General features: G+C 33.0%; 3 protein-coding genes across 4 annotated transcripts; 2 read left to right on the top strand and 1 right to left on the bottom strand.

The window, feature by feature from the left end:
- Positions 1-531: 531 nt before the first annotated feature.
- Positions 532-4250, top strand: LOC114422871 (protein trichome birefringence-like 12). 2 transcript variants are annotated; one of them, XM_028389422.1, is made up of 4 exons: positions 532-1183; positions 2609-2746; positions 3012-3261; positions 3607-3765. In XM_028389422.1, exons 1-4 carry the CDS (start codon positions 660-662, stop codon positions 3619-3621), a joined length of 927 nt encoding a protein of 308 aa, XP_028245223.1. In that variant the 5' UTR covers positions 532-659; the 3' UTR covers positions 3622-3765. The 2 variants fall into 2 exon arrangements, with proteins under 2 accessions (XP_028245223.1, XP_028245222.1); XM_028389421.1 differs by having other exon boundaries at positions 533-1183; positions 3584-4250.
- A 3923-nt stretch (positions 4251-8173) lies between these two features.
- Positions 8174-11052, bottom strand: LOC114421354 (glutamyl-tRNA reductase 2, chloroplastic-like). Its single transcript, XM_028387236.1, has 3 exons — positions 10726-11052; positions 10342-10583; positions 8174-9563 (listed from the first exon to the last, which is right to left on the bottom strand). Exons 1-3 carry the CDS (start codon positions 10964-10966, stop codon positions 8439-8441), a joined length of 1608 nt encoding a protein of 535 aa, XP_028243037.1. The 5' UTR covers positions 10967-11052; the 3' UTR covers positions 8174-8438.
- Positions 11053-13919: 2867 nt separating this feature from the next.
- LOC114421352 (K(+) efflux antiporter 3, chloroplastic-like) lies at positions 13920-23980 on the top strand. Its single transcript, XM_028387234.1, has 19 exons — positions 13920-14349; positions 15004-15363; positions 16092-16193; positions 16710-16790; positions 17022-17123; positions 17786-17863; positions 18717-18785; positions 18990-19040; positions 19533-19646; positions 19752-19853; positions 19952-20086; positions 20774-20955; positions 21049-21184; positions 21521-21598; positions 21679-21780; positions 22273-22434; positions 22881-22970; positions 23039-23200; positions 23370-23980. Exons 1-19 carry the CDS (start codon positions 14299-14301, stop codon positions 23634-23636), a joined length of 2424 nt encoding a protein of 807 aa, XP_028243035.1. The 5' UTR covers positions 13920-14298; the 3' UTR covers positions 23637-23980.
- Positions 23981-24976: the final 996 nt, after the last annotated feature.

The following is a 24976-nucleotide window of genomic DNA, read 5'->3' as shown; positions in this document are numbered from 1 at the left end:
TTGCATTTGATGCGTGTGAGAGTAAGTTATTTTAAAATTAATTTTACAATTTTACCATCTTAATATGATATAATTATAATTAAATGTGAGATTTATAAAATTTAATATTTTTTCAATGAGATAAAGGTGTTTGAGTTTATGAATTTATGTTAAAATAATAATACCTTTAAAACAGAAGAAATATTATCGAACTCACATTAAATATGTGATATAATTTTCTAGAAAAGGAATTATTAATAATAAATTAACTTAAGTTTTGCCTAAATTAACAAATACCAACTATTCTAAAGATACTTATTAAATAATTAAAAATGTTACTAATATAATTTTTTATGGATAAATAAGATATTTTTTATATCAAAAATGAAATATTAATCATATGACATATTGAGATTTATTTAGAGGAATTCACATCTCACAAACAAACTTCAAAAGAAAAAACAAAAAAAACTATAATCTTACCATACCTAAAAGATTACACATTTGTAGTTGTTGTTGTTTTTTTTTTTAAGCAAACGCATTTGTGAATGCAATTTGTAAGTTTCAAAGTAAAGAAGAAGAAGAAGAAAAAAATGAAAATGAAATATGGTTGAGCTAACCACTTACTCCCTTAGTCGGAGCATGAATTGGATATCGACATCAGACGGCGGAAGACGAGAATGTCTCCAAAGCTCCCTTCACATCTCTTCCCTTGGCTCATCCTACTAACATTCGCATCTCTCTATTTCTTCTCTTCATTCCTCTCTCTCAGCACGTTCTCTTCTTCTTCTTCATCCCTCTCAATCTCCAACACCTGCAACCTCTTCAGAGGCCAGTGGGTCTCCGATCCCAACCACACCCCTCTCTACGACCAAACATGCCCCTTCCACCGCAACGCATGGAACTGCCTCCGGAACGAGCGCCAGAACATGACCCTCATCAACTCGTGGAGGTGGGTCCCACAAAGCTGCCACTTGCCCCGGATCGACCCGGTTCGGTTTCTGGGTACGATGAAGAATAGAAATATTGGGTTTGTTGGGGATTCCCTCAATGAGAATTTCTTGGCTTCATTTCTCTGCATTCTTAGTGTCGCTGATAAGGGTGCGAAGAAGTGGAAAAAGAAGGGTGCTTGGAGGGGTGCCTATTTCCCCAAATTCAATGTCACCGTCGCTTATCACCGTGCCGTTTTGCTCTCTAGATACCAGTAATGTTCTCATTAAGCATTTTTCTTTTTCTGTTTCTTCTTTTTGTTCTGAATTTGGCAAATAGATATCTACTACTTTTTTCTTTTTTTACTGGGATTTCAGTAGTGATTCATTGGTGTGTATGTGACTCGTTGCTAAATAGTTTGTCAGTGCATTTTACATGAAGGGGTGGCTGCAAGCATGCAACTTTATGTATGTCAAGTTTAAAACTTATTTTGGGGTTGATCATGTAGAGAATTAGCTTAGATTCTTAGAGATTTGTTAGGATGAGGTATTGAACTTTTGGCGGGAAATTGTTGGCAACCAGGTGGTACTAGGTTGTATTGGGTACCTAAAAGCTAAGCAAAAGTTATGAGATTTAAGGTATGATGTGTTGTTGATAGTCAACACTCATTCTTGAGAGGCGAGTGCCAGTGGAATCATGTTTGATAAGTTTCAGTGGTTAAAACAATAAACTTGTTCATGAATTGAAATAGTAGTGTTTGAATTTTAAACAGGGCAAGTGATGCTCTAGTTGGCAGATGTAGTTAATGACTGGAAGTTCTTGCTGGGTTGCAAGTTGCAACTCTGACCCATCTTGTCTATACATTGTCCTGCTGTTGGTTCACAGTTTTACCTATATTTGTGAATAGGATGTTTCTATTTTATGGTTAATTATCCTTTACTGACTGAAGCCCACACAGCTCATTTTATGGATCAGAAACACATATAGGCATGGGATGAAGCCCTTCTTTTGGAATAGTTTATTATGATTCATTAATACGTTAGAAACACACAAATGCAAAGACTACTGCATCTCAGAAATCTAAGCAAATACATTTTATCCACCCTTTTATTTTGAAGGTGCATAACATTCCTTTTACAGCATCTGCATTGTATTTGTATTGAAAAATTCACTTTTCTGATCCATCTTATTAATTCCTTTATGTTTTTCTTCCAAAAAATCCATTATACTACGGTATATACATGCACCTGAACAAAGATATATTGGGCTTCTTATTCCTCACATTTCCTATTTTAGGATTTTAAGAATAGATATACTTCATTTTGGCTATTAAAATATGTTTGTGTATATTAGATGGCTTCTATTTGCTTTAGTTTCAATACCACTAGTATGTTTAATTGTAATTTTAACAAGGCGTTGGGAACTTTTAAATTAGGCAATGATGATTATATTGGAGTCTTCGAGTAAATCTTTGTTATTACTGAATTTGATAAAAATTGGGAATAAAGATGGCAATCAAAAAAGTCGACCATCTCTGTTTCCTTCTTTCTCCTTGTTTGAGTATGTTCTTGACAGTTTCAACTTTCAGCGTATTTCTCTGAAAATTTTCATCTACTGGCTCTATCTTAATTACTTGTATTATTTTACTTTGTTTTTTTTTATGTGAATTTTGAAATTTGCTCATTACTGATTAACATAGGTGGCAGCCAAAACAACCTGAAGCTGGGGTGAAAGATGGATCAGAAGGCTTTTATCGAGTTGATGTTGATGTTCCTGCAGATGATTGGGCTAAAATTGCTGGTTTCTATGATGTTTTGGTGTTTAATACTGGCCACTGGTAATTCTTTCTTCATTTTCCTGAATTTTGTAACTTCTGGATGATGCAGTACCAACTTGATTATTAAAAACATTGTTAAAAAGCAATCAACTTGATTGAATTAAATAAGCAATGATAGTTAAAATTTAAAACATTGAAAAGAACTTGGAGTATTACCTATGTTGCAACTGGTCTCTAGTTAATTTTTGGGTTACCCAAGTATTTTTATGAACTGTTCTGATGATTGAAAACTGAATAGATAGTTACTTTATTTTGCCTTTGATAGGTGGAATAGGGATAAATTCCCGAAAGAGAAACCTCTTGTCTTTTATAAAGCAGGACAACCAATAGTTCCGCCACTTGGGATGTTGGATGGACTTAAAGTTGTTCTTACTAACATGGTCACATACATTCAAAAAGAATTTCCTGGAAACACACTTAAATTCTGGCGATTACAATCCCCGAGGCACTTTTATGGTGGTGACTGGAATCAAAATGGGAGCTGCTTGTTCAACAAGCCCCTTGAGGAGGATGAGGTTTGTATTTCTGAAACTTGCCTTGATTTTTATGTCTCCTAGGTAAAGTTTTTCCCCCCATACAATGCTAATCCCTTTCATGGTCCTCCCAACTGGTTGTGCTATGAAATTGCAACACTTTAGGTTACTTTCCTTAATTTCATTGTCATGTACCTGTGTAACATCTCACATAAACATCCAACTATGGCTGGCATTTGATAGAAGTTTTAATTTAAACAACTTGAATGCTTCACCGTTTTCTGAGGTACCTGTTGAATTGTGTTTCATGCCCCATGTGCTTTTAAGCATTAGCTTAAGGAATGATATACTAATACCTGGACAGCTTGACTTATGGTTTGAACCCAGGAACAACGGAGTTAACAAGGAAGCGAGACTGTTGAATTTTGTAATTGAAGGAGCATTACAAGGCACTAACATTCAATTGCTTGACTTGACTCATTTAAGCGAGTTTAGAGCCGATGCTCATCCGGCAATTTGGTTAGGAAAGAAGGATGCAGTGGCAATTTGGGGTCAGGATTGCATGCATTGGTGTCTGCCTGGTGTTCCTGACACATGGGTTGATATATTGTCACAACTGATCCATGATGGCCTAGGAAGAACTGGTGGGCTATAGATATTGAAGAAGCTGTTCAAATTGAATCTTACATACCATGAACTGTAAACTTCCACCGAGACGTTGGGGGGGGGAGGGGGCATGCTGCCAAGTTCTGGGACCAAGATATGAGAATTCTGGGTTGTGCTTGAAATGTTCAAGGCTGATCTTGGTTGGAAGGAAAGGTTTGATGAAGGAAGGAAGTGACTGATTGGTCGAGCATAAGCTATACTGAATGCTTCTCTGATCTAAATACCATTCATCATAGGGCCTTAACTTGTCAAATACAGCATTTTACCATTTATTCCTTTCATTCATTCAGATGATTATTGTTGTTGTTGATACGTAATCTATTCAAAATTTTGATATTTAGCAAGTGCAATACATATTTACGTCAGACTAACTAGCTTGTGAGGGAAATTTTAATAAGCAATGAGAGCATTATTCTTTTTATTTAATTAACTATAAGTTGCGTGACCCAAAACTGATGGTGTTGCACGATTGAACAATCAAATCCATAGAAGATATTAATCAACAAAATGAGATGGGCGGGCCAAATGAAATCCGTAGAGCCTCCTTTAATTGAATCTTTATAACCACAGCCACACTTTGTAATTATACTGTGATCTAGATGGCACACATACCATTCCTATTTGTGAATGCTTTGAATTATATTACCTCTAGTGTTATTTATAATAAACAAATTATGTTTTCAGTTTTTTTTTATACAAATAAGAAACGATGACTAATTTTTAAACTTATTTAGGGTTAAATTTCTTTTATAATTCTAATTTATTTTTAATATTATTTACTAGACATTCACTTATTGGATTATGAGTACTAATATTAAATTTGACTATCACTCACAATATTTAAACTTAAGGGTATTTTTAGAATAAGAATTAAATTTATAGTAATATTAATTTAAAACAATTAATTTAATCACTTTCATTGATTTTGATGAGTTATCTTATGTTTTATATATATAGGACTAGAGGTAGTACCATTCTAAACACAGCTAGTATATATATCCTAGTTCTTTTGATGAGTTATCTTATGTTTTATATATATAGGACTAGAGGTAGTACCATTCTAAACACAGCTAGTATATATATCCTAGTTCTTACAAATGATTTCATTTAAACATGTTCTCTCAATTTTATCCATTGATGTGGTCATATTGTAAAAGAGAATTTAGTAAGCATGTTTATATAATAGTAGTATATTCAAACTACACAACTAGGGATGGTAAAATAGACCCCAAGATTCTATGGGCACCCGCAATAATATCCACAACTAGGGAGAGTAATTACTTATTTATTGAGGCTAAGGATGAGGGTGTGTATTTATTCACAAATTTTTGTAGGGATCGGTGTGGGCATGGGTATTATAATAACCACCCTGTCCCGTCCTGCACATCCCATATATATTACATATTAATGTAAGCAAAATATGTTACCAAAGTAAATAATTTATATTATACATATATTTCTGTGTAAAAAAATAATTATATTTTCTAATTCAATTGGTATTTTAAAGTCAAGATTCATGTTTTTTAATTCAAGTGTTAATGTTGTAATTGAGGTTATTAGACTAAGAATGTGTCATATTGATTTTATTTAACGTAAGCACTTTTTTATGTTGGAAAAGTGAAATACAACCATGATTTTGGTTTGTAAATTTCATGTTAACACTTTTATGTTGATGCCAATATTATGCCTATGTTTTCAAATAATATTTTGGTTATCCCAAATATTATTTTGTGTAGAATGATGTTATTAGATTTAACATATATTATATTATATTTGATTCACTCTATTTAAAAATATTAGATTATTATTTACTTTTATGTATAAATTTATTACTTTGTTGATAGGTCTTAAAAAATATCGTCGCCACATGATGTTCAGGTTTAATTAAAAAATTTGTTAAACAATTAGAACATTAACTTTTAGAATCATTATGCTGAAACGATTATCTTTATGATGCTATTTATTTATAACTTAAAGTTTGGACGAATCATGTTATATTTACTTACTTTTAATATTATATGTGAATGTTTTTAATGTTATTTTGAATTATATTGAGAGTGAATTTTCAATTTACCTGTACTAATTTTTAATTAATATGTTTTTTATTCATTAATTTTATATATAAGTAAACTGTGGATATGAATATTTTTTCAAACACACAAAACCAGTATTATAGGACTTTACCCAGAATCTACCCGTTACTATCCCTACACGCAACTGTCAGAGCTGTACTACACTCTTAAAATATATAGAGATATTCACAAACTCATCAAAAAAAGACCTGTCTGCATGGTCCAATTGTGGCTTCTGCTGGACAGTATGGAGCATAGACACTTAAAATATTTGCACACCACTTTTTGATAACATCGTAATTGATTGATGTGAACATGGCAGAACCGTTCTGGACAAGTTTTTCTGGTTGGCAGAGATCCATGTGAGAGCATGCTATAGGTTTATATAACCCTCATAGCTTCCAGAATATGATGCATTTCCAAGAGTTAAGTGAGATATTAGTGTAGTTGCATCAGGCTCACTAGATTAATTTATAATGCTATCTCCAAGATCAATTAAACCTTGGAGGTAAAAATGGATTGCAATGATCTGTTCACAATGTGAGCATCAAAGTCAACATTTCTGTATTCGTTCCACCTTAAGTCCTTAATCAAAGGCGAGAATGACTTGAAAATATAACAATTGGGAAAAATAAAATGGGAGAAGGGTTGATTTTTGTGTCACTCAGTCAGAAATCCAACTTGCGGCGTCAACTCGCTTGTGTGCTACCTTTCTACCCTTTTATCCATGGGAAGTGTGAAACATGAGAACATTAAAGTCAGCTAGAGTTTTTTTAAAGTCAATTAGAGTTTAGCTTTACAAAAAAGTCAAGATTTGGTGCATAATTCAAGTATTTTTAACGTTGTTCTATAATTTAAATTACAGACTTAATTTTAATAATTTGTATAATAAAAAAGATTAAACATTACACAAGTTATTAAAAACTTACCCTATAAACCAATCAAAAAACATTGTTGATTTGACTCTTAAGGTCATATTTAACATCATTGTCTTTGAGAGTTGCTTCAAATTAAGTAACATTACTTAATAAAAAAAATTACCATTGAAGTACATGATCCGACTGTTTATTTAAGCATCATTGCTTAAAAATTGTTTAAAAAAATGTTCGAAAGGAAAAAATTTAATGGATTATAAGATCACAAAATTAAGTTAAATACTCATTTTAACAACTTGATATTGAAGTGATTTTTTTAGAATGTTTCAGTTTATATGACATTATAAGATTTGCAAAATTAAGATAAACAATTTATTTAAACAATCATGTATTATGGATGCTATAAGTAATTATCGTAAAAATTAATAAAATTATAATACATGTTTATTATTGTTGGATTTGGTTACAGTTTAACACTACTGTCAGTGTCATCTAGTGTCTCTATCTTTTTATGGTTTTGGAAATTAAGATCCTTGCCGACCATTAGGCATTGGTATGTGCAGGTCATATTTTGTGTCTATTAGTTTGACTATAACCAAAATTTGGTAACTGATATTAAAAATATTGATTCTCCACGTGCACAAGACTGAAAAGGAAATTGATTGTCATTGAACCAGTAGGTGAGTTTTAGATTTTGTAGGAAAGGTTCCTACCATGGTTTGAGCAAACGCGTGCCTAAATCATAATTTGGAAGATTTCAACTGAAATCCCGATACACAAGCATGGACGGCAAATGCAAGCCATTTATGGACAAAATCCCTTTGTTGTTTTCTGTTAGGTGCTCTGGCAATCCAATAATGGTTTGATATAGAGTCTTGTGATCCACTGTAGCACTGTTATGCATCTTTGGTATTTAAGAAGTATAGAATGGTTATAGAGTTTAAAATATGGGAAAGACTGAAAGAGCACACACGTTGAAAATACAACACTGACATATTACCAGTAACAACGGAACCAGATGCCGATAGCCAACCGGAGTTTGAGTTGAGAATGAAGATATGCATATTGAAACTGGTAGTACTGAAAAAGCACAGATTTTGACGAAGATAATGAAGTAAAAACGTGTATTCAAGAGTGTTAATTAATTACAGAATACCCAGCACTCATGCAATTATCATGAAAGTCTCCTATAACAATCGGCAAGGGGTTACTATCTCTAGTCCTTTTTATAAGAAACAATTGATAGTGTATTTTACACTATAACTTGTTTCTTAGGTAAATCATGACTAAAAGATAAACAGGATAAGAGATCAAAACCGAGAATCAAATACACACTACTTGTTTGACTCACTTATACTCCACTCTAACATTGATGTTATTAAAAATACAAGAATCATCTGTTGTCAAGAGGATCATGAATTTACAACTGCTCTATATCAAGCTCATTGAGAAAAATATAACATGTTGAATTCAATTACTTATAATGTTAAAAATAATTGAAAAAATTAGCCTTCAAAGGGCCTCAATCAACTACTGTAGTGTACAAAATGGCGAGGATTGCAGCCCCCACAGTAATCAAATAAAACTAAACCAATTGAAGAAGAATCTACTTCTGAACCCGTTCCATCTTGACTCTGATCTTTTCTTCGATCAAGGAAGTTTCTGTCTCAAGATCATACATTCTGTTAAGGGCGCGCATATTCTCAAGTACTTCACTCAGACTACTATCATTTTTCCCATCACACCTTAGGTGCTGCATGGGACCATGAAGTAGCTTATTCACAATACCCATACTAAGGGCATAAATTGCATCTTTGTGTTGCTTTGAGACATCAGGGCCCATCTTCGACAAACACTTCTCCATCTCAGAGGCTCTTATCCTCTCAACATAAGCTCTAAACTTCTTAATAGTAGGAACAGTTTCCAGAGAGTCTTTCCACGCTTCAAATTTATTCAACTCCTCTAGTATAATTCCTCGGGCTTCCTCAGCTTTCTGAAGCCTGTCCTCCTTGTTAGCTGCAACAACTTCCTTCAGATCATCCACATTGTACACAAGTGCAGTCTCCAGATCCGAGACACTCGGTTCCACATTCCTAGGAATAGATATATCAACAAAAAGCCGCCTTCTCCCATGACTAACCAGAGGAAGCATCTGCACATTCTCTTTAGAAAACAACGATGATTCAGACGTCGTGCTGGTGAAGATCACATCAGCTTCGGCAGCACACGCCAGCATATCTGAAATTGGTCTAAACAGAATCTCAACATCCTTCAACTCTTTCCGAATGGCATTAACTTTCTCTTCAGTCCTGTTAACAACAACCATCTTTCTGCACCCTTTGGCAGCCAAATGCTTAATCACAAGCTTCCCCATCTTCCCAGCACCAACCACCAACACTCCAGAATCAGCAAAGGAGGAATCCGGTAGCTTCATCAGTGCAAGCTCCACAGCAGCCGAGCTTACAGAAACTGATCCAGATGAAATGTTAGTCTCGGTTCTAACCCGCTTCCCAACCGATATCGCCTGCTTGAACAAACCACTGATTTTCTTATCAAAACCAGGCACTCCCTGTCCAGCTTTCACAACCTGCTTCACCTGAGCAAGAATTTGACCTTCCCCAAGAACAAGTGAGTCAAGCCCTGACGCCACTTCAAATAGATGCTGCGCGGCGTACGCGTTATACAGCAAAACTTGGTGCTCCCGAAGCTCAGGTATTGAAATCCCACTCACCTAAACAAAAAACACAACCATGAGTTTTCCTTTCCAAACAAAAACAAGAACTTAGCATGGGTAAATCACCTATTTCGTCCATGATCCTAATCCCTGAAACTAAAAACTCATAAAAAAAGTCCTTGGGATTACAATCCGTCAATCATGTTAGTCCAACTGATGTGACCTAAGTGATAATATTAACATATGTTCAGGGACCAAACTATTAAGTAATTAAGTTTGACAAATGATGTGACCTAAGTGATAATATTAACATATGTTCAGGGACCAAACTATTAAGTAATTAAGTTTGACAAATGTTAACCAATGTTCTTAGGGCATTAGTTAAGGAACTAAAAGGAGAAAAAAAAAATTAGAATGCGTGAAATTGCCTTATCCATAACTTTTTTTACGCTCTTCTCTTATTTCTTCAATAAATACTTTCTCTTTTCAGTTCTTTAACCAAAGCTCTAAGCAATCAATGTCCTAAGGCAAATGGTTGGCAATTTTGGGTCACACACACACACACATATATATATATATATATACATATATATATATATATATATATATGAGTTAGGACCATTATTTTATTAGCCAAAATATTAAAGTGGTCTCATCAATATAAAATTATAGCCAAGGGCATATATGTCATGAAAGGCTAACTGTGTGTAGAGAGAAGCTAAATTATAATTATCAAATTTTGCTTTCTTTTTCTCTTTATCCCATTTTGCTTTCTTTTTCTCTTTATCCCATTAGAAGAGAAAATTCAGAAAAGAACATAAAGCTCTCGACATACCTTAGACATCCAATCAGTAACCTCCTTAACACCACGGTGCTGAGAGAGAGCCACAACATAGATTTCCATGCGATTGCACGTGCTGAGAACCGCGGCTTCTTCGATGTGATTCAAAGCGCAAAGGTCCTTGATGACCTGAGCCCAATGCGATTCTGGAATGGAAAGCTTCTCACGCATCTCAACGGGAGCAGTGTGAATGTTCAGCCCTATGCAAATAATGCTACTCTTTTCCTTCGTATATCCTAATAACACAAAAAAAATCAAAGCAATTCAATTTTAACTCCACATTCTGTGATGCATTATTTAATATTTATCAATCAAATGAAACGGATAAAAAATGAATTTTCAGAATTTGTGAATGGAGGGAGAGGAATGAGGACTTACTGTCGGCGGCGGAAGTTTTGAGCAACTCGAGAGGGGAGGGTTTGGAAGCGACGACGTCTTGGGGAAGGGAAATCTTATTGCCATTGTTATCGGAGAAGAAGGGGCACGTGGCGTTGACGGAAAAGCGCGCGCGCGGGAAGGAGAGTTGGGAAGGCGGTAGGTGGAGGGAGCGGCGGAATAGGGCGGAGGAGGAGGAGAGGGAGGTGGTGGCGGCAGCGGAGGATCTACCGAGGGCCGCCATGGGAATTTGTGTAGGAAGGAGTGAAAAATAATAAGAGTTTTTGAATGAGAAAATGGGTGCGCTTTGTTTGACCAACCAAAAAGTGAGGTTGGGTTTATATTAATATGGGATTATGGGATAGATCATGGTGTGCGACTTGTCTCCACACGCTCTCTAACACACCGACCCATTCTTTAACAACTATATTTTGGACCAAGCTCAATTATCTTTTTTTTTTTTTATCTTATCACTAATCTTCTACTTGTTCAACCTAATTTCTTTGACCAGAAACTTTTAAAAAAAATTAGGAAAAGAAACTATATTTCGTTTCACCAAAAATACGGGATTTGAATTTTGAAATAGGTATCTTTTACTTATCTTTATTTTCTTACTTCATGATAAAACAGTTAAGGGATTAAGGAATTAAGTATATATTGAATCGATCTTTTACGGTACCTACCTGTTAGTTAGAAGGATTAAGAAATTAAGGATTAAGAGTGTTTGTTTCATGATAAGTATGCAAGTCCATATCTTTTTTTTTTCTTCTTCTAACTAAATCAAACAGATAAATATTCAATTTTAAATTTCCTAATATACTAAATCAATCTTTTATAATGTTTGTTAGAAGATGACATGCAAGAGTGTTTATTTCATGATAAGTAAGTATATAAGTTCATTTTTTTATATAACTAAAACAGATAAATATTCAATCTTAAGTTTTCCAATATACTGAACCAATAAGGAAAGATTGGGCGAGGAAGAATGAAAAAAAAATCAATAACACTATATCTTTATTTATAATATACTCCATTTTTTATTTAGATTATTTATGTCATTTTATATTATATTTCTTGTCCTCTAACTTTCTATACAACTAAACAAGTGAAAATAATTTTTTTTTATCTTATTCTATTTTTCTTTATCTTTTATCGGACAATCTAACAAATTGTCTTACTTTTTAATTCTTTTTTTTACTTTCTTTTCAAGATCAAATTTATTTTTAAGTTTTGATTTGACTTGATTATATTTATGATCTTTCAGATCCAATTCCACAAATTAGATTATCTAAGTATTACAATGGTATAATTTTGATCTTTTCATTTATCTTACAATAAATATTATTAGATTTTAATAACATGAGGTTAAATGATGGCATGACAATTGATTTTGGATGATTTATTGATTTTAAAATTTCTTATTCCTTTTTATGATAGTTGTATTGTATGAGAATGACTTGATTTATTTAGATTTTAGAGTGTAAATGTTGATTTTGTTTATGATATTTAATTGGTGTGTTATTTTAATTTGATCAATTAATTAAACGAGTTAATTGATTTATTTGGATATGATTTCAGATATGTTTTTTTTTTAATCATGAGATATGTTGAATGATTGTTGGGTTAGGAGTAAGGATGTAGGATAGATATTTTGGGCCTAGAAAATTAAAGAAACAAAAATTCTGTCAGGAGGGTATGTACAGTAGTAAAGGAGGTGAGACCAAAAATAGTTTGCTGCCACTAATCTGGGACACTAATAATAATTATGGAGGGTGCAAACAGTGACAATATTGAACTTTCACATGTTGTTTTAACCCTTGTGATAAATAAACTCTGCAAAATTAGTCTCATGGGTTAAAGGGTAAATGGTGCCAACCCACTTGTTGGGACCAATAGTTCTAGCTCGCTCACCTCCATAGATGCCAAGCTATTTGTGATGGTGAGGAGGGTATATATCTCTTGTAGGAATTCATCCGATTGATTACACATAACGAGATGATGATTATTGATATAAGTGTATTATGAGTTTGTATAAGATATATACTTACTCCTCATATGATGACGATGATCGATGATGGTCGCTATGAATAGATAAATCTTGAACTCTAGGATGGATTATATATGTTTTGCTTATGTGTTGGAGTTAGAAAACATCTCGATTCTTTCCATAAAAATGATAGCAAAGGAACACAACCTCACACTCTATACCTTTATGTTTTCTTTTGTATGTTATGCTTTTTGAAGATAGATCAGACGTTCTAGAATCTCGAAGGAGTTCGGCTTAATGGACCATTATATGTACTTCACTAAAGAGAGATGACACTACTATTGTTGTGATATCAATATCACTATACGCTTCCTACCCATATTTTGAGTTCCATTAGCACCAACAAAGATAACTTTTTCACACATGTCTTTCCATGCTCACTAAAAGCGAAATCCTATCAATTAAGATTAAAATAATCTTAAAATTAGAATTATCTAGAGTAAAAATAATCATCTCTTAATAATAGTGAAATAATATTTTAACAAATATTTAAAATATCTTGTATTTTTTTTTAAAAATATCATAAAATATTGATTAATATTTATAATATAACAATTATATATTTATGTATATTAATTTATTATAATCTTCAACATATATAAAGTAAATAAAATAACACTAATAATGAATATAAACAATATTAATCAAAATACTAAAAGATAAAAATAATGTTAAACTAACTCTATAATCTTAAGAAAATTTAAAAGAATTATTATATTAATAATATAATAGTCTAAAATATAAAATAATAAAAAATATTAGAAAATAAACATAATAAAAATATATACTATAATAAATTGTTATAATAATAATAAATGAGGAAATAATATTATAAAATGAAAAACTTTAAAATAATTACAAAAATAAAAAAAGTACACATGTGCATCACACATATATCAATTTAATATTTTTTTTCTTAAAAACATTTTGCTGCTTACAATAATATTGATATAGGAGATGAATATTTTTCTGAGAAGGTGATGTATTCTTTAGACAAAGCCAGAATTCAACACTAAGTATTATATCACTGGTCCTAACAGTTGTTAACATTTGTTGGTAGGGTATATTTTGTTTACCTTAATATAAATTTTTACTTTCCGATAATGAAATGGGGAATAAAAGCAGTCGCCACGTAGAGATTATGTATCTGTCTGACTTGAAAAATCTGAACATCGTTTGTGATCCACGAAAACCACATCAGACTCAAGTGAAACCAGAATTGTTGTGGTCGCCAACCATTCACAAACACTTATAATTTATCTAAATTAATACTCCTAAATTTCAAAGCTCGTCCAAATCCTCTCTACGGCGATTTCATTTTCAGCATAGTTTTCTACCTTTCACAGCTTCCTACGTGTACGTGTGCCTTTATCCACCTTTATTTTCTGAGGCAGCGAAGTACAGAACACTCTAAAGATCGATTGTTTTCTTTTGCTTTCTTTCATCATTACTCAAATTCCATCTGGGTGTGTCTATAACCGGCACAAACAAACACAAATGAGCTTTCCCAAGTTGGGTTTCATTGTTTCATGAGCACTTTCATTATGTTGGAGTCTTTAGCTTGGTGCCAAAGCTTTAAGGTAACAACATCTCTTCTTGTGTTTTTTACAGTTTCGTATGTTATCATTGTTGGGTTAGTTTGAGACTGGTGAAGGGAGAAGGGAGGGGGGAGATGTCGTGGGTTCGAATGCCCACTAACTAAAATCTAACAACTAACATTTGCCAATAAAAAAAAGTTTGAGACTTTGAGTCATGCAGATATGGGTTTGGTTGATTTTGCTATGTAGTGTTAGCAACACAGTGAGAATCTTTGTTGTTGGTTAAAATTTATTAGAAATTACAAAATCACGAGTGAGAATCTTTAAATAAGTAGTGAGAGCACACAAATTTGTTATTTCCAATAGATTTTAGCCGATTAGAAGGAGTGTGATGTGTTGTTTGCATTTCTCATGCAGATATCAGCTGCAAGAATTTTTCCTTTTCATCTTTCCTACATTTCCCTTCAAGAAAATGTAGTAATATAGAAATTGAAGATGCTTAAACTTTGAAGTTGTAGCTAAATCCTGTTTATATTCAAAAATAGAGTCAATTCATACACCCCTTAAGAAGCTAGGAACTGGGAATTTAGTATTGACTTAGTTAAACAGTAAAATCAGCTTGTTGCATAATCTAATCCATATTAAGAAAGTTGTTGCTCGTTCTGAAATTTTCTTTGCAATATTATTTCCTTGCAGGGATATGACCTTACCAAACAGAAGAGTCCGGGTTACTCCCATGCCATTTCACGAGTTTATAGAAATTCTATTTTCATGCTTTACTCAGTTAAAAAGCAAGTGCCACTACTACCACATGGTGCTAGTCATGGGATATTTCATAGGACGTGTGTGTCAGAAAAATTCTTTAAAAGGTCTCCTCTCAATGTTCCATCATGGAGAGGATTGTGTAAGTCGCGTTGGGAACGGCTACAAACAAATGTAGCATATGATGTTGCTGGTGCTGTTGAAGTCATCCATGATTTAGGATTGGATACTCTTACTTTCTTGGCTGTGACCGTCTTAATTGTGCCTACATTCAAGTCAATTAAAGCCAGTCCTGTAAGAAGTTCTTGGAGTTTACTTGATTTTCTTTCTTTTCTTGAGTTATGCTCTTGAAATTATGATAATCTCTCATCTCAATAATCATAACCATCACTCATTACCATGTAATGCTCTGTATTAGTTTTGGTAAATTCCTGCATTAGTTTGACTAATTAAAATGGACTAAGGCATTCTTTAAGTAAATGAGACAAACACAAGTATCAAGAATGAGAAGGATGCTCAACTTAAGTTTTGATGATAATTTGAATTGCTATAGATTGGACATACTACGATATACAGCAAAATCAATATCTGTTGTCATTCAGTTTCACTTATTATACACCGAAATAACTAATCAGAAGTCTTGATCTTCAAGTTATTTTTGCAAATATTGGTTTTGGAGTTTGCGTATGAATTGATTCCCATCAGTGATCAATATTATATGTGTTGTGACCATTGTACTTAATAAACAAAATTTGAAGTGAGCTTTACTATTCTATGAATTTACGATGATTCTATTACTGGAAAAGTCTAGATTTGTAGTTGATTGAAATTTGAAACTAATTGTTGTACTGCATAAATTAGTTTGAATTGATTTTAAATTTTAAAAATAAATATCTTAAGCTACTTAATATTTAAATATGCACGTTGAATCTCACACAGATCATAGTAGAATTACAATCAGTGTTATCTATTTACTTTCTTATATTAATAATTGAAATAAATTTAATGGTTGTTATTTTCAGATACTTGGTTTCTTCTGTGCTGGTGTGGTACTGAATCAATTTGGTTTAATTAGAAACCTTACAGATGTCAAAGCTTTATCAGAATGGGGGATCCTTTTCTTGGTAAGATACATCATTGCAGCTACTCTGGTTATTTTCTTTTCTTTTTTTCCCCATTTGTTTGTCACCCTCAAATGAATCATTGAAACTTTGATTTATAAACATATTTTAGCATGTTATTGCTCTATTTTGTAAAAACTAACAATCCAAAACTCCTAGGTATTAGCCTTTTTTTATTACTCCATTTCATGAAAATTCTTAATTCAAGTGACAGCCATAATATTTACTGTATTGACTGCTTTTATTTTCTAAAAGCTCCTGAAATTCATATTTATTAACCTTTTTCTTAAAAAAAATCAACAGTAACATTGTTTGATCCTAATCGCTTTTATGTTCATATTTGTTGTATGATAAGGTATCATGCACATTAAAATATGATTGGAAGTTATGGAAGAACCTTTTAAAAGTCTAAAATATAAGTATGAATAACCTATATTATTTTCATGGTGATAATCCACACCAAAATTTCTGATAAACATGTTGTATAATTACTCTGAAGTAATGTTTGTCTCTTTTCAGCTGTTTGAGATGGGTTTAGAGCTTTCACTTGCTCGTCTGAAAGCTCTTGCAAAATATGCTTTTGGGATGGGATTGACTCAGGTATGACACTTTGGGTGTGATAATGGTTGTGCAAAGAAAATTTCTTAGGCCATTTCATTCATTTTATTCATTGGTTAGCTTCTTCTATGCTAAAGATTATTATAAACTTATCATAGATGATGGCTCTTACCATTGGATTATTATATTTAGTTGTTTATTCTTTATAAATTGTTCTAGAACTTGTAAGGAAAGTACTAATTTCTTCTTCAATATTTAAAAACACTTTTGAAGGTTGTACTGTCTACTTTAGCATTTACTGCTTTTGAACTTCCTCCAAATGGAGCTGTTGGAACAAAAATTTTGGAATTCCTTTTCCACTCTAGGCCTGATCTGGTAAGTTTTCCATATCTAAATATTTTGTTCTTAGTTTCATGTTTGTACCTTTTCTTGATGATAAATTACAGTCATTCTGGTGAGAGACAGACAGACAGAATGCACGCATGCAGAGTACAGACACTTTCAAATGCGAAATTTGATAGTGAAGCTTCTAAATGCTGAAAGAAATTGCTACAGACACTTGCCTAAAACTTTAGCCTTTAGGATGTGGCTCCCACTTCCTATACATTCTACAAGGTCCTAGTCGACCAGATATTAGATAATCCTTTATACTCTACATTAGTAATTAAATCCTTATTCAAAGTGGTGTTTGATAGAGCCCCAATGACATGGCTTGATCCATGTAGCTGATCTCACTTAGTAGGACATGGACTATGGAGTTCATTCCTTACTACCCTATTCTTCTAATTAAATTATAGTTTTTGCTCAAAGTCAAGTGGCCATGTGTTTTGTCCACACTTGAATGGCTTTTGCATTTGGGGGCATGTTTCACATAAAAAATATTTGTAGACTTGCATCTAACAGCTTAATCTTTTAAGATGATTGTTTGCTTACAAAGATAATTAATCATAGCTAGATATGAAAAGGTATAATATCAATAAAACTTGAAGAGGCTTCATTGCTTTAATCTTTAATTTATTTTGAAATCATATTCATAGGTGAACATCAGAAGTGTCGATGAAGCTGTAGTGATTGGTGCTGCTCTCTCTCTGTCATCTTCTGCATTTGTTTTACAGGTATTTGTTTATTTTGGATGTCTATTTATAATCGAAGATAAACAAGGATAATTTCTGCACCTTGTTTGCATGAAAGACACAAAGACAATGTTGATGTATCAATAGTACCTTGAGTTGTATCTATACTAATTATACTTATATATCACTTTATTGATGTATGAATAGTACCTTGATGTATCAATATCACCTTGTTTTGACTTATGCAACTAATATTTTTCACTACTAATTTTATTTTTCATATTTCCAATAAATACGAACCATTTTTATGCATTAAAAGAAAAATAATGCACGTAACTAACAAAAATAAATATAATTTCATGACTATTGACAGATCTGACAAACACATTCATGTTGGAAGGTATTCACATTCCAACATACCATGTAAGTTTTGGAGAAAAGTCTTGGCAGAAAAGCTTGTGGTTGTTATTTTTTGTACTTGATACAATAAAAAATATAGCTAATTTTGATAGCTGGAATTCTTTGTGTCTTTCCTTCCCTCCTTTACAATCCAGTGATTTTGTTATGGATCCCATTCATTTTTTTAAGATAATATTGATTTAGTAGTACTAGTTAGTGACTATGTCATTTTCCTCCTCTAGCCCGGCCACATCATTTTGTTCCTTTTGCTTCTAGTATGCAATCTCTTGGGTTGTAAACTTTTTCCTGCCCTGTTCTTTTATATGCTATTATCATCTTGTGTACTGCATTGAAAAGAAATCGTGGTCAAAATAAGTTTAATTCTGCTTTATTTTAATGGTTTTAGGTGTTCACCATGCATGAGTCCATTGTGATATGTGAGTGACACTAAATATGGATAATGTAACTTATCAAGCATATATGCATATATTTGTAGCTTCTTGCAGAGAGAGGTGAGCTTCCTACAAGATTTGGCTCAGCAACTCTTGGAATACTTCTTTTGCAGGTTTTTGTCTTAAACTCTTACTAGGTTACAGTCTCATTCTCCAAGTATGCAATTTTTTATAAAAGGAAAATGTGGTTGTTAGAACTCATTTTGTATATAAGTTACCTATTGATATCTTCTGATTTTGTATATTGATAAATAAGATATCAGTAAAGAAAAGCTTTGATATAATTAACTTTGTTCCTTTTCTGCTTGCTATTCTAGGATTTGGCCGTTGTCCCTCTTTTAGTCATACTTCCAATACTAGAGAGCCAGGTGAGATGTAAACTATTGCTATTTTTAATTTCACATATTGCCTTTCTGGTTACTTCTTTATAAACTAATGGAGTTAACAGTTTGAGATAATAGTAGAGCTCTTTATCATTCTTTGAGTTATGGTTAACATTTTCTGGTCATCAACTATTTTGTGGCCCACCTACCACTTTGACATACATGCAAAATTGCTTTAGGCCCACCAACAAAAAGTTATCTACCTTTAGTTTTTATAAAGAAAAAATGCCACATTTTTTTTTAAAGAAGGTCCTATATGTTGGCAAAAAGGCCCAACATATGATTCTCTCATTTAAAGTAAAAATATTTTCTTAAAATTTTCTTTAGGCCTCACTTGTCGTTGGGTTGATCCTAGTTATTCTTTTTTTACTTACTGTAAATTTGAGGTTAAAAATTTGGTTATTTGATAATCAGATGCATGACGCATCAACTTTTGCACTCATTCTTCATCCTGTGCTTTATTATTTTTCATTCTAGAATATAACTGAGGGAAGTATTTGGCCCATGCTTGCTCAAGAAAGTTTAAAGGCATTAGGTGGATTGGGTCTGCTTTCACTTGGGGCAAAGTACATTCTCAGAAGAGTTTTTGAGGTCTGTATCACATATATTTCAAGAAAGATTTTTATCCAAAAAAATAAAATGTGTCCAAACTCATTTTTGATATGTGCTAGGCAGTAAAATGTTGGTCAAATTCAGGTTGTTGCAGATACAAGGAGCTCTGAGGCTTTTGTTGCTCTTTGCTTGCTGACTGTTGCTGGGACTTCACTAGTCACACAGAATTTGGGATTTAGTGACACGGTTCCGTATTTTCCAATGCTTAGGATTTTAATTTGGGATTGTGGAGAATCATTAAATTGAATATTAACTTGACAATTGTATGAAATATCATAATGCAGCTTGGGGCTTTTTTAGCTGGAGCAATTTTAGCAGAGACAAACTTCAGGACCCAGATTGAAGCTGACATAAGACCATTTAGAGGATTGCTTCTTGGGTTGTTTTTTCTAACTACGGGAACTTCAATCGACATGCAGGTTAATATGATATCATTTATGATATATGTAGCATGGTTTTTAGATTTTCTAAGCATGGCTATTATGTTAATTTTTCTGTTGTGTCTGTGCATATATGCAAACTTTGATTTCAGATTCATCAAACTAGATATTATATAGGCCCAAAATTTTGATCACCTGGCTGCGATGTAACTTTCTGATAGGTATTGGGTATTATGGGGTGTCTAAGTCCCACATCGAGTAGTATGAGATGTTTGATGGAGTATTTAAGTGCTTGGTTCTTTGCCCTTAAGAGCTAAGGGAGGATTTCCCTAGTGCTTGGGTGCTTATCACATTTTTGTAAATCAAAACATACTGAAGTTGTAAATTGGATAAATCCAAATCATAGTAAATAGTAATTGCCTTGTGTTAGCTTGAAGTGAGGATACTCACCTGCCACCCATTGTGTTATTCTATTAAAAACAATCCTCGACTGAAATCTGAATGACACCCATGTGAGTGATTTATCTGTTTTCGTGCAATTGGATCCATGAATTTATGAAGTCTAATGAATATAAACTTTGTTAGATCCATGAATTAAGGAATATATAATAAGATATCCTTAACAACCTGCTGTTTGCATGAAATTAGGAAATTTACACACCCTCCACTGTGAAACTATAGATAGATGTATTTCTTCCCCTCTATAATTATTATTTTTTGTTGCAGCTCCTTTTGCGTGAGTGGCCAAATGTACTTTCACTCTTGGGAGGTTTAATTGTTATAAAGACATTGATCATAACTGCAATTGGTCCTCGAGTTGGGCTTACTTTAAAAGAAAGTGTAAGAATAGGATTGCTTCTATCCCAAGGAGGCGAGTTTGGATTTGTTGTTTTCTCTTTAGCTAATAGGTAAGTAATTATCCAATATGATGCATTGGTGTTATTTGAGTTAGAAAATTGGGATTGTTTTTAGTTATAAAATTTGTGGCTTCTTGTAAGCAGGCTTGGGGTGCTTCCCCTTGAGCTCAACAAGCTGCTCATAATTGTTGTTGTATTGTCAATGGCATTAACCCCATTTCTGAATGAAGCTGGAAGAAGGGCTGCTAGCTTTATTGAAGAAAAATTTGACCCTGAGAATGTATGTCTTTTTCTGTAAGATTTACGGTTTTGGCAGTTACTTGCACACAAACACAAACACACATGTGCTTGCATATAAGGATTGTGAGTAGCAATGATGAATTATTGGTGTATTTGAAAGAAAAAATATCATGCATATTCATGCCCTGTGGATTATATGCTTCAAGTCGTCAATTCATTTTCAACTATTATTCTTTAATCAACTTAAGATGTTAAAGGAGAAACTATGGGATATAAAAAACAAAATGGAACATTTTCTTCACTATATGTGTGACAATCTTATGCCAGTGATTTCATTTTAACTGCAAGTTTACATTGAGTACTAAATTATTTGCAGAAACAGAATGTTTCTGAGACGGTTAACTTCAACATTAGTGAACCCGTTGTTATCCTTGGATTTGGACAAATGGGCCAGGTAGATCAATTAATACATTGTAAAACCTGCCATTAATATTGCCCATTTCTAAAATTTATCCTTCTGTTCCATATATAAAGGTCCTTGCCAATTTCCTGTCCAATCCATTAGCTTCAGGAGGAGATAGTGATGAAGTAGGATGGCCTTACGTGGCATTTGATCTTGACCCCTCAGTAGTAAAGGTCAGTGTATTTGAGCATTGTGCGTGGCTATTGTCTACCAGTATCTGCATGAGAACCTTTTCTTTTCCCTTTTTGAGGAATTGTTTGAAATTCTTGAGTAGAGATCTGCTGTTTAGAATATCTGTAATTTGGTATGGATTAATTAGATGCTGAGACATTCTCTCTGATGCCTTACACGAGGCATGGAATAAAAGGACAAGCTTTTTTATATGGACAAATTCTCTATTTTATATTTGCACCTGATGCACAGTTTTCTCTTTTCTGAAAAATAAAATTTCACTGATCTTGTGAATAGCATGATATACAAGTATAAATGTTCCAATTGAGTGTTGACTCATCAATCATTTTTTGTTTCTTTGTTCTTATGTTTTCCTTTTCTTTATTTTAAGAGAATGAAAGCATTATTTCATGTCATTTCTTACCCTTCATATTGCAATCTCTTTTATATACCTTTCTTTTAATTTATTATTTCCCTTTTGAACTACTGAACAGGCAGCTAGAAAAATTGGCTTTCCTGTACTCTATGGGGACGGATCACGTCCAGATGTTCTTCACTCTGCCGGTGTCTCTTCTCCAAAAGCTTTCATGATTATGTATACTGGGAAGAAGAAGACAATTGAAGCTGTTCAGAGGCTAAAATTGAATTTTCCTGCAGTAATAATCTTTTTCCCACCCCTACCCTCAGTGCAAGCCCCTTATCTCAATTGGTTGTGTGTGAGAGAATGTATGTGCACAATAGGGGAGAAATTACGGGTTTCTATAATTGAAAGCAACCATGGTAGTATGATGTGACTAGCTTAGTTTTCATTTGTTTATAAAATGAATGGTGATAGACTCCAATATTTATCATAAGAAGCTTGATCATTCTGTAATTGGAGATCTCTTGCATACATCATTACATCATACCCCAAATTTACGTGCACACAAAACTATAAACAGAAGCAAAGGGTATCTAATGCACTAGGACTTGTACATGTTAGGTTTATATTAGTGGTAACTTGTCTAATAAAATTTTGTAACTGTATGTGTTTCTTATCTTCCTTTAATTTTGTTCTCTTCTCTCTTGGTTTAATAGTATACTTAGTGATGAAATTTCTCAGATCCCAATCTACGCCAGAGCTCGTGATCTCAAGCATCTTTTAGATCTGAAGAAAGCAGGTGCAACGGATGCCATTTTGGAAAATGCAGAGGTACTGTCAAAAAGTTATTTCCCTCCCCTGATGCTCGGAAACTGGGGCTAAATATTTTATTCTTGCAGACTAGCTTGCACCTGGGTTCTAAGTTGCTGAAAGGCCTTGGTGTGATGTCTGATGATGTGGCATTTTTGAGTCAGCTTATTAGAGATTCCATGGAGCTCCAAGCTCAAGAAGGAATCGGCCAATCTGATGATCGTGGATTAGATATTATGAAACCGTTGCAGGTACTTCAAAACAATGATTTGGCTCGGGTAAATGCTAAAATATGGTTGAAATGGGATAACTTGCACTATGGCCCCATTTTTTTAATTTGTTCTTTGTAATGTTTAATGGCTGCTATTGCGGTGATAGAAACTTGCATAACAGAAGAAACTGATGTGTCTATATTGTAAGGTGAGAGTTGCTGTCTCGAGGGAAGCACGTGTACTGGCGGCAACAACTTCACCAGAAGCTGAATTATCAGAAATGAATCAGAATGATCAAGCTTCATCAGTTAGAAATCAAAGGGAAGTAGATCCAGAAGAACAAGATTATGAACTAAATGAAGCTGTGAATTTAGAAGGAAATGGTGTTTTAGTTATCAAACAAAGTAGTGAAGAAAGCTCAATGATTGTAGACCAATCAAACCCTTCTTCCCATACTGCCACTGAGGAACCCTGAATAGGGCTTCTTCCCATTTATTTTGCTCCTCTAACCCCCATAACTTCTGAAAGATTTCAGGAAGTTATCATTTTCATTGCAGAGCTAACAATATATGTATAGGAAACATCCCAATGTAAGAGAGTTTGTAGAACAGCATCATTCCAACTCCGATGCTTCAATTCTTTTGAGAACCACAAAATGTATAGTAATTTAACACCAGTAACATAACTTTTATTTCTTGTGGGAAGTCCTACACAGTTTAAGCCTTTATGGTGATATCAAACTCTAGAGGTTAAAATGTAGCAATGGCGTGTGAAGTATTTTTTATGATGATAATGCATCATGTTATAATCACTATTGAAGTATAGGAATAATAGATTTGAAAAATTTAACATCATTGATAGATAATCTTATCCTGTGGAACATGTGGTTATGGATTTGATTTTTAGTTCTGGTATATGAAAAAATATTCATTAAGAGAAGATAATCTCTTAAATGAATTTTAATTTCTCATATGATTAGTTCTTCATTTCGACCAAAGAATACACTTTGATTAACCAAAAAAAATAATAGACTTGAAAAACAATAACATCCTACTTATTGACATAATTTGTAGTTTTCATGATAGACTTCTATTTGTAAAAACCTCACCTCAACTAATGTAGCTAGTGTGCAAATTAATTTTGGACTGCTTTACTGCTGAAAATTAAAAGGAAAATAAGTCCAAATTGCGTCTCACATGCTAAGTTTAAAACTTAAATTAATAATGCATTGCTTTTAGTCGTAACTTATTCAAATGAAAATAAATCTGACAAAGCAGTTGATGCGTATTTTTGCTAAATCACATGTTACTCACTGTGCAATGCACAAAATCTTGTTGGAACCGTAACTTTCGTGACGTAAAATCGGACGCCAAGATGCTTTATGTAATTCTCTCGGGATAAGAGATATAATATCATCGCATTGATTAAAAAAGACATTTTTTTCAAATATAATTTACAAGTCTGATTATCAATCAGAATAGATTTCTTTTTGTCTCAAAAACCTCAGTCATTATATTCTCAAATTCATTCTTTTCAATGGAAGTTTCATATTTTTGATATTTTTGCGAAGAAAACTTCCACTTAGTGTGACATTGATCAAAGTTAAAACGTTGTCCGATGATATTATTGTCTTGTGTAATTATATATGTGCTTTGCAGTTTTTGTTCACTTGTAATTCTGCTATTTATTTTTTCTTCATTAATAAAAGAAATTAATTATTTTCAATAATGTAAATTTGTATTGATATTTGTACTATTTAATTATTAAATGAAATAATCACATGTTTTCACTTTTTTTGAGATTGCAAATCTTTTT

Source organism: Glycine soja, chromosome 8 (assembly GCF_004193775.1).
Source record: "Glycine soja cultivar W05 chromosome 8, ASM419377v2, whole genome shotgun sequence".
Taxonomy (NCBI): Eukaryota; Viridiplantae; Streptophyta; class Magnoliopsida; order Fabales; family Fabaceae; genus Glycine; species Glycine soja.
The sequence above is the reverse complement of the archived record's forward strand: the minus strand, read 5'-3'. Positions and strand labels throughout refer to the sequence as shown.